This window comes from Neoarius graeffei, chromosome 11 (assembly GCF_027579695.1).
Source record: "Neoarius graeffei isolate fNeoGra1 chromosome 11, fNeoGra1.pri, whole genome shotgun sequence".
Lineage (NCBI taxonomy): Eukaryota > Metazoa > Chordata > Actinopteri > Siluriformes > Ariidae > Neoarius > Neoarius graeffei.
The window spans coordinates 51,862,065-51,872,517 of NC_083579.1; the positions used below are offsets into that span (position 1 = coordinate 51,862,065).

At 40.3% G+C, this 10,453-nt stretch overlaps 1 protein-coding gene across 2 annotated transcripts; it reads right to left on the reverse strand.

Moving 5' to 3' along the window:
• Positions 1-1,186: 1,186 nt before the first annotated feature.
• Positions 1,187-8,336, reverse strand: crip1 (cysteine-rich protein 1). 2 transcript variants are annotated; one of them, XM_060934156.1, is made up of 5 exons: positions 8,171-8,336; positions 4,738-4,832; positions 2,217-2,274; positions 1,710-1,762; positions 1,187-1,577 (listed from the first exon to the last, which is right to left on the reverse strand). In XM_060934156.1, exons 1-4 carry the CDS (start codon positions 8,208-8,210, stop codon positions 1,722-1,724), a joined length of 234 nt encoding a protein of 77 aa, XP_060790139.1. In that variant the 5' UTR covers positions 8,211-8,336; the 3' UTR covers positions 1,187-1,577; positions 1,710-1,721. The 2 variants fall into 2 exon arrangements, with proteins under 2 accessions (XP_060790139.1, XP_060790140.1); XM_060934157.1 differs by having other exon boundaries at positions 1,694-1,762.
• Positions 8,337-10,453: the final 2,117 nt, after the last annotated feature.

Consider the following 10,453-nt stretch of genomic DNA (forward strand, 5'->3'; position numbering starts at 1 on the left):
AGTATAATGTAGGATTTCATTACGGAGTCAAGTTCTGTGGTAAGCATGTTCTTCCTCTGTGAGCTGATATGACCAGGAGGGTGTGGGGGGGGGGGAAGATTCCTGCATCTACATGGTCAACCTCTGATATATTAACATTGTGAAAAGTCAGATGTCAGTAAGGTGGTTTGAGTCAAGACAGATGCCTTTTTAAAATCTCTCTGGCTCTCCATGGGCCGTCTCTCAGAACGAGATAAAGGGTCTTTGTTTAGAGGGCAGTGGCATGTGAAAGAGACAGGGTGTTGGCAGGGCATGTGTTAGGTCTTCTTTGGGTTTGTTGCCATGGCAATGCCCACCCTGTCGTGACAGAAGAAAGTTGGTGCTGTACATGTGCACTGAAGAGGGCTGATGTAGACAGATGGGAGTGGCTGGCTAACTCTAAACGGGTCAAATCTGGGACTGCTGAGAAGCCCGAGACTCACTTTAAAACTCCCGTATTGAGTCAACATTCTCAAAGTGAGTGTGGGAACATTCCAGATTTGAACATTCTACATGTAGGTGACGTGAAGGACTGTTACCATACAAGGATATTCTTGCAGTAGTGTTTGTACTTGGTTGCATCAAAAGCTTAAATACAGTACCATTGTCATTTGGTGTAACCAAGTGACTTATTTTAGAGGAAATGATTGTACAAGGAGTTGATTTTTTCTGCAAAACACTGATAAGTACCATTTGTAAAAAAAAAAAAAAAAGTGAAGACTTGTTATGAAAGGCAATAAAATAAATCTCTTGAAATAAGAGGATTTAGTAAAGATTACACACTTCACATCCAAATAAAACTGATTCTTCTTATACAAAATAGAGCTGATAAACACCTGCACAGCACAAGGAGGATCCATGACACTTTCTCCATTAAACCTCAAATGTACATTCACGGAGACTAGTCAGAGAGATTAATTAAAAATTAAACATTGCCTTCTAAGAGCACACACAGTTCTAAACACTGAAGACTGTAGTGCAGTTTGCAGGTACTAATTTGTTGGGTAGGTTTCAGGACTTCTAGGCGTGTCCGTTTAAAAGGGCAGCTTTGTGCTCTGCTCTCTTCTGATGTGCAAAATGCTCAAACAAGACAATCTCAAGAACAGAAAGTGTGTGTAAAGGTAAAACTTTGAAAGTTTACATAAAAATGACACCTTTTCACATGAAATGGTTTACAACTCAGTGTTTAATTACAAAAAGTATTTTTTACATTGCTTTAGAACCATGCCAAACAATTCCATGGTTTTATGGATATCAAAGTACATGACATTCTCCAAACTAAAACCTGCTGGGCTTAATTTGACATTACATTAAGGCTGGCTTTGGATTAATCTCCACTGGCATTACGTTTTAATCAGTGAAAACACACTTTAGTCTAAATTTAGGCTTAATCTAGATCTCTGAAAATCAGCCCTCATTGCTTATAGTACAAAATAGTATGTCTATAACCAGAGGGCCATGGTTTGGTCACTTTCTTTGGTGGAGCTATATATAGATTAAAAAAAAGGCTTGCAGCATGGCATCCTACTTTCCACTGCTAGGTTGTAGAGGGAGGAAACCTGTAAATAAAAGCCAAGGCAGTATAAACATATTGATAAGGTGTACACTTGGAGCAACTGATAACAATAGACCATTTTCTTTACATCTTAAAATTACATTATTAATGGGTCTTCACCTCTGAAAGTACTTGCCTGAGTCTGGATTTAATTGAATGTGTGGCTCTCGGTGCCTCCACGTCCAAAGCCTGAGAAAAGGCAGAAGGGAAAAAAAAAAAAAAAAAAAGACCCTTTAACATGATATACTGGCAAATGTTTTAGCTTCGTGATGAAACACTGACAGCTGGCCACTTATAGCAAGGTTTTCTTCTATCTGGAATCAACAACCCCAGTCAGCTTACATGAAATTCTTACACAGCTGGATCCTTTTTAAAGTGCAGATAAACATAAGTGCAGTTATGCAAGAAGCAGCCTTTTTCTTTAAGCAGTGAATGATGCAAGATGGAACATGATAACAGCTATTGATAAGCCTTGAAAGATTAGTTCTTTGAGCTCAGGAATATGCACATGAGAAGGATTGTGGTTTTGGGAGGATACCAGATCTCCTAAACATATCTACTGCATATTCATAGTTTATAATTAACCTTGACTGAATGACCAAACTATAATCCAAAAGGTATGGTGATATGAATATTAACTCACCTTTAGGTCCAAAGAGTGCAGCGTAACATGGTTTGTTACAGTACGGCTTTCCCTCATGCTGAGAAAGAAGACAATTCAAATTATAGCATATAAATGTACAACCCCGATTCCAAGAAAGTTGGGACAAAGTACAAAAACAATGCAATGATGTGGAAGTTTCAAAAATCCATATTTTATTCAGAATAGAACATATGACATATCAAATGTTTAAACTGAGAAAATGTATCATTTAAAGAGAAAAATTAGGTGATTTTAAATTTCATGACAACAACACCTCAAAAAAGTTGGGACAAGGCCATGTTTACCACTGTGAGACATCCCCTTTTCTCTTTACAACAGTCTGTAAACGTCTGGGGACTGAGGAGACAAGTTGCTCAAGTTTAGGGATAGGAATGTTAACCCATTCTTGTCTAATGTAGGATTCTAGTTGCTCAACTGTCTTAAGTCTTTTTTGTCGTATCTTCCATTTTATGATGTGCCAAATGTTTTCTATGGGTGAAAGATCTGGACTGCAGGCTGGCCAGTTCAGCACCTGGACCCTTCTTCTACGCAGCCATGATGCTGTATGTGGTTTGGCATGGTCATGTTGGAAAATGCAAGGTCTTCCCTGAAAGAGACGTCGTCTGGATGGGAGCATATGTTGCTCTAGAACCCGGATATACCTTTCAGCATTGGTGTCTTTCCAGATGTGTAAGCTGCCCATGCCACACACACTAATGCAACCCCATACCATCAGAAATGCAGGCTTCTGAACCGAGCGCTGATAACAACTTGGGTCGTCCTTCTCCTCTTTAGTCCGAATGACACGGCGTCCCTGATTTCCATAAAGAACTTCAAATTTTGATTCGTCTGACCACAGAACAGTTTTCCACTTTGCCACAGTCCATTTTAAATGAGCCTTGGCCCAGAGAAGACGTCTGCACTTCTGGATCATGTTTAGATACGGCTTCTTCTTTGAACTATAGAGTTTTAGCTGGCAATGGTGGATGGCATGGTGAATTGTGTTCACAGAATGTTCTCTGGAAATATTCCTGAGCCCATTTTGTGATTTCCAATACAGAAGCATGCCTGTATGTGATGCAGTGCTGTCCAAGGGCCCAAAGATCATAGGCACCCAGTATGGTTTTCTGGCCTTGACCCTTACACACAGATTCTTCCAGATTCTCTGAATCTTCTGATGATATTATGCACTGTAGATGATGATATGTTCAAACTCTTTGCAATTTTATACTGTCAAACTCCTTTCTGAGGCTACATTTACACTAGACCGTATCTGTCTCGTTTTCTTCGCGGATGCACTGTCCGTTTACATTAACCCCCCTGAAAAAGCGGGGAAACGGGAATCCGCCAGCGTCCACGTATTCAATCTAGATCGTATCAGCTCCGGTGCTGTGTAAACATTGAGAATACGCGAATACGCTGTGCTGAGCTCTAGCTGGCGTCTCATTGGACAACGTCACTGTGACATCCACCTTCCTGATTCGCTGGCGTTGGTCATGTGACGCGACTGCTGAAAAACGGCGCAGACTTCCGCCTTGTATCACCTTTCATTAAAGAGTATAAAAGTATGAAAATACTGCAAATACTGATGCAAATACTGCCCATTGTGTAGTTATGATTGTCTTTAGGCTTGCCATCCTTCCACTTGCAAGTAATAAGTGATATGCGCTGGGATCTCACACACAGCGGCTCAGTGCCGAATCGTGGCTTGTTCACTTCACTCGCGCGCTCTGTGAGCTGCGCAGGGCCGGAGTGCGCACCCTCCAGAGGGCACTCGCTGTTCAGGGCGGAGTGATTTGGAGCGCAGGATGCCTGCGGAGCCGAGCGTATCCGCGTATTGGTGTTGCTGTGTGCACGGCTAACGGTTTTAGTGTAAACACGAATCGTTTTAAGAACGTTAATCTGATGATCCGCTGATTCGACGTAATGTAAACGTAGCCTGATATTGCTCCACTATTTGTCGGCACAGAATTAGGGGGATTGGTGATCCTCTTCCCATCTTTACTTCTGAGAGCTGTTGCCACTCCAAGATGCTCTTTTTATACCCAGTCATGTTAATGACCTATTGCCAATTGACCTAATGAGTTGCAATTTGGTCCTCCAGCTGTTCCTTTTTTGTACCTTTAACTTTTCCAGCCTCTTATTGCCCCTGTCCCAACTGTTTTGAGATGTGTTGCTGTCATGAAATTTCAAATGAGCCAATATTTGGCATGAAATTTCAAAATGTCTCACTTTTGACATTTGATATGTTGTCTATGTTCTATTGTGAATACAATATCAGTTTTTGAGATTTGTAAATTATTGCATTCTGTTTTTATTTACAATTTGTACTTTGTCCCAACTTTTTTGGAATCGGGGTTGTATATGGAGCAAAGCCCATTTATGCACCCTTCCCCAAGAAGGACTTGATGCTACTGTATTTCCAAACACTGTTTGCGTGAAGCCAAAGTCAACAGTTTGTAGAGTCAAAACAGTATCAAGTTACTTTTATGTAATGATTTGCTGGTGATGGGATTCTTACTTCTGCATGGGCACCTGCAGACAGGGTTTTATTGCATTTCTCACACTTCAGACAGGGTCTGTGCCAGTCCTTACCCAGAGAGGTCACTCTCTCAGCTGAAACACAGAATATTTCTTAGATCTTTCTGGAATGGTTGCAAGCCAAGTCTAATAAAATCAGCTCTGCTCAATAATACACAACCTCCCCCGAAGTTATTTTCAGGAAGACATTAGCACATAAGGAGGAGGATGATCCCTGAGGAATTCACAACCCCTTCCTTGCAAAGGTTAAACTAGTCCATCTATTGCAGAGTTCTTAAAAAGGCATGAAAACACCCAAGCTAATATCATAAAACAAGGCATGGACAGAAAGTCATGCATCAGGAGACTTATTACTAGTACTGATGTTTTTAAGCACATGCTTGTGTCAAAGCAGTTTTTTCAGGAAGTGTTCGTATTGCATCGAAGCCAAATGCTTGCAACACCATGGAGATTTTCCCATTTAAAAAAAAAAAAAAGGGGATGTCAAAGGCTTTGTACATAAAGCATAGCACACAATGTCTGGTTGAAGTGACCTGAAGGATAATAGAATTGCATAGCTATGAAGGCTGTCTCCCAAAATAAACCTGAATTTTAGATAACGATAGTTTAATTTTGGAACAAACACTATTGTGTATATAAAATGTTCTTGCTTTTTTGTGGAAGGCAATTAAGCTCCTGGAAAGGCTTGCTTCAGAAAAAACTCCAATAGCCAAAATAGCAAATTGTACACATTTAAATAATATGCTTAAATTTGGTTTACAAAATAACTCCATACTAAGAGGGTCTGCATTTTTTTTTTAAAAACAGTTAAAAGGGACCCTGACAGTAAGTAGTTTGACAAACTATGGTGTTTTATTCCTGTCTTTAAATTAAGAGCAGTATTTATTAATTTCATATTTTGCAACTCTGATGGATTTGTGCACTTGTGAATCTTCTGGACAGATTTCTGCACTGAAATAAAAATTCACCCACCAATAGAATGCAATGAAATTGCTGACCACTGAAATGGTCACTGCCTCCTTGGGTGTGTTCACGTTACCTAGGCACACTTGCTGTACTATTACAGCTTTAAGTACAATTTAGATTTTTCCTTTAAATAAATTTTGTTTGGCTACCATGACTTCAATCCTGAGGAAAAAAGGTACATGTTTGATTTAATACACTTCTATTTGCAAAATACTTTATACACAAAGGCAGAGCAGAAGGTTCGTGAGCACCCAAGTCCATCCGAGTGTGAGCAGGGGCTGTTTGAGAAAGAGAGAGCAGGTTTACTGAGCAGAGCAAATGTACACATAAGGGGATATTTGAGAGAGAGGCGGAAAACACCGCAAAATCTGAACACGAAATGAATACTGCTCTCAAATGGAAAGACCACATTCTTGATTAAAAGACAGGAATAAAACTCAATAAGAAATCTTGCTGTAGATTATTTATACAGGCCTTACCCTGAGCATTCATGGTCACGCCCTGATACGGTGTGCCAAGTTTAGACAAAACTGTGTGTCTTATTTTTCCAAGATTATGCCTTGTATTTTTGTCCTCATCAATTTACTGAGTGTGATGGACTTTACAGATGATCTGTTCTGTACATCAGAGTCCTAGTAACTCCCAGTGACGCACAGCAAAGGGCAGGAGAGCTCTCTCTCTCTCTCTCTCTCTCTCTCTCTCTCTCTCTCTCACACACACACACACACACACACACACACGACTGTAGTTGCTGTTTTTCATCTGAACGTTTCCTTTCCTAAAAAAAAAAAACCCACTGGGTTAAAGAGTAAACATTGCTCTGATAGGATCTGGGGCTTGCTTTGTACAAGTCTCACTTCTTTTTCAGCCTTCTGTGAAAACCCTTCAGAGGAAGCGCAAAAATAGGAGGTCTCACATTTAAAAAAAAAAAAAAACCCACAACTGTGTGCACTGAGACAACCTTTATTTAACCCCGTTAAACATGGCTCTAACTTTCTCCTGTGGCATGTGTATTTGTGTCACTAACTCAATGGGAAAATAGTGCATGAGCATAGAGTTCTTTAGTAATTACTGGCAACTCTCCAGACACTGTAGGGATTGTTCTGCTTTCTCCTAATCCACTCCTCCTACACTGTGGCTGTAGCTATGGGAGGAAAAGGCAGAGGGCTTTTGAATTGCCTGAAGGGCAGATTTTATTATCTTTTTCCTATCTCTGGAAGATGAAAACTTTAAGCCTCCATCAGTGAAGCAGCAATAGAACTGCTTCCATCTGAACACAAGTGGTGGAATGGATGCGAGATCAATACAGTGCCTGTTAATTTTACTGAATACACACAAAGGCAGAAAAAAAAAAAGAAAGATACATTTAGAAAAAAAAAAAAGTTATATCTAGGAGGACGCAACGAGTTGAAAATGCTTACACGGGTTAACAGAAACTACCAGAATAGTATACAGTATTACAAAAACAGCAATCTTATGACACTGCACTTTGAAATATACATATACCAGTGGGATACACTGCTCTCCCAGTTTATTACTGGTCTTGGGCTGTCTTTATGGTCTTTCAGGCTTCAGCTACCAAGGAGATTATTGAATGTCTTCTACAGCAATTCATTCAAGCTTACATAAATAATAGGAGCTATAAACTTTTGACAGACTACTGAAGAGACAGAAAAACCTACATCTATTTATAGAAACAATAAGGACTGAGACACTGCAACCCTGACAAAGTGATTACTGAATGAACCAGGGCATTTTCTTTAGCAGAAGGAAACAGTGACAGATCACTTCTTTCTGTTGGCATTGCGCTGAAGCCTAAGCTTAGACAGAGATAGTGCTTTGTATTGTTGACTTTACATGCTTCAAGCAAAACCCTCCTGACACCTGTCTAAGAGCAATGCTTCAGGCTGTTTTACATAAAACAGAGCACCTCACATCCCATCTAATTCCCCTGTGATCCACCCAGGATCAACCTGCAGTGTGTGAAGGGATTTAAGAGGCAGTTTCTTTTATCTTTCAGATTACTTTTAGGCTTTAAAAAAGTCTCCCCCCAAAAAAAATAAATAAATAAAATTCAGCTTCTTAGAATAAAAAAAACAAAAACAAAACTTGTTAGACCTATTCGTGTGTGAGTTTGATTAAGAGCCAATAATAAAGTCATTTGTCAATTATCACTTTCTTCTGTGACCTTTCTCAACAAACTTCCCTCAAACTAGACATTAGCATAAATTCAAATAAAGCTCGCGCTACCTAACATTTTTCCGGAAATATTGTTCACTAAACAGGAAGTGAGTTCAGCTATACTGCACATTTATATTCAAGTACTTCCTTACCGCGCCCCATTTGCGCAATACACATATTTCCGCTTGAACATTTTAATTTAAGGTATTAATTATTGCTTCTCTTCTTACAAAAAGTAAGATACAAGTAGAAACACGTTTGCTTACCAAAGTACACTTCCTTGCTGCACTTGGGGCATTTAGGCATGTTGGCAGTTGCAGTAATGTTTTTTCACTACAGTGAAATGAAGAGAAGAGAAATAGCTCCAGGCAGAGAGTTTTGCGCAGAATCAGCAGCGCAGTTATTAACTTCCACCTGCACTAACCTCGCCTTCAGCTCCATCCGCGCTTTTATACTGTGAAGGGAGGGCTCTCTCTCTCTCTCTCTCTCTCTCTCTGTGTGAGAAAGAGAGAAAGAAAGAGTAATGAGGTTATTACCCACTGCCTCATCAAAACAGTATGGCGAGTTCAGATATACTGACTTTCCAGAATGTCTAAACTTTCTTGTCATTAATAAAATAAATGTAAAATCCCAACACATGATACATTTCTGAAATCCTCAAGGTGCTTACTATCATCTGAAGGAAAAATGTTTATATCATATTCTGCACTGTATAGAAGCATTGCTTAGGCCTACCCTTTTGCCCAGACTGACTGAAAACCATTTTCAATGGCTTGTTTATAAATTAGTACTGATTACATGGTTATCTGGTTGACTAGGTCATCCTTTTTATTCCATCCATCCTTTTCATTAAAAAAACCCAACCCAAAACACATTATTTATTTGTAACATTTACTTATTCCTGGCATCATCATTCATTCGCTATCATGGCTGAGCTGCTAGTGTTTATATGAAAGAATATAAATATATATTATTTACCAGGGTGGCACGGTGGTGTAGTGGTTAGCGCTGCCGCCTCACAGCAAGAAGGTCCTGCGTTCGAGCCCCGTGGCCGGCGAGGGCCTTTCTGTGCGGAGTTTGCATGTTCTCCCCGTGTCCGCGTGGGTTTCCTCCGGGTGCTCCGGTTTCCCCCACAGTCCAAAGACGTGCAGGTTAGGTTAACTGGTGACTCTAAATTGACCGTAGGTGTGAATGTGAGTGTGAATGGTTGTCTGTGTCTTTGTGTCAGCCCTGTGATGACCTGGCGACTTGTCCAGGGTGTACCCCGCCTTTCGCCCGTAGTCAGCTGGGATAGGCTTCAGCTTGCCTGCGACCCTGTAGGACAGGATAAAGCGGCTAGAGATAATGAGATGAGATTATTTACCAGCTTAAGGTCGGGCCGTATCATGAAATACCGTGACCGAGGTCTTGAAAGTACTGAGCGAGGCCCTCTGGGCCGAGGTCAGTATTCAAGGCCAAGGTCACAGTATTTCACCATACGGACTGACCTTAAGCTGGTAAATAATATATTTATTTTTTTCTTTACCAAATTCTAACAGAAAACGAGAGCGCCCGAAAGGGAAAACCAAGTCGAGCCGAGCCGAGCCGCCATTTTGAATCCTCATTCACAGCTGTAATGCATATGGCTTCCTCCTCGATATACAAGTGCACTTCCATGGCAGGAAAAAAACTACATTTTGCCGCCTATGTAGTCCCCTATTTATACAAAATTGAGTCATTCAGGATTCAGCCATGTTTTTGCTCGGCGTTAGCAAGTTAGAGGTTTTTAGCTTTCTCCTGAAATGTTTTATTTTATTTCTTCTTCCTCAGGGTAGTAAAACTCGCTTTCATTGTGAACACTGTCGTTATCGCTATGCATGCCGTAAAATTAATGCTATTATACTGAGAAATGCTGGCAAAAATTTATAGGATTTTTGATAATCTTATAAATAAATCTTATAAAAAAAGATAAATGTTGAAAAAAAATGCTACTATGTTTGTTGTTGTTGGTTTACGAGCGAGTCACCAGAGGTCCGTAACCGGGGTCCGTACCCGCTTGCCAGCCAATCAGAGCGCAGGATTTGATGGAAACCGGACCGCAAAAAAAAATTATTATTTTGATTAATTTTCACAGCTTTCAAGGCTAACCTTGAAAAAACTGTGTGAGCTACATCCAATAAACAGTTCTGAACTGAAATTGACAGTCGTGTTTCTGACTTCTGTTTTTTTTAAATCTCATTTCAACTACTAAGATCTCAATATTTGTCATTAAAACAATTACAATTATATTCTAAAATATTTATTTACATGAATCAGTTTGGGGTGGCACAGTGGTGTAGTGGTTAGCACTGTTGCCTCACAGCAAGGAGGTCCTGGGTTCGAGCCCAGCGGCCGATGAGGGCTTTTCTGTGTGGAGTTTGCATGTTCTCCCCATGTCTGTGTGGGTTTCTTCCGGGTGCTCCGGTTTCCCCTACAGTCCAAAGACATGCAGGTTAGGCTAATTGGTGGCTCTAAATTGACTGTGAGTGTGAATGGTTGTTTGTGTGTCTATATGTCAGCCCTGCGATGAC

Excerpts from the sequence above, each read along its gene's own strand:
- crip1 (XM_060934156.1), bottom strand. The coding sequence starts at position 8,210 with ATGCCTAAATGCCCCAAGTGCAGCAAGGAAGTGTACTTTG. Across the intron at positions 4,833-8,170 it reads CAGCAAGGAAGTGTACTTTG|CTGAGAGAGTGACCTCTCTG; the intron begins GTAAGCAAACGT and ends TCTGTGTTTCAG. Across the intron at positions 2,275-4,737 it reads CTGCAGGTGCCCATGCAGAA|CATGAGGGAAAGCCGTACTG; the intron begins GTAAGAATCCCA and ends CTTCTTTCTCAG.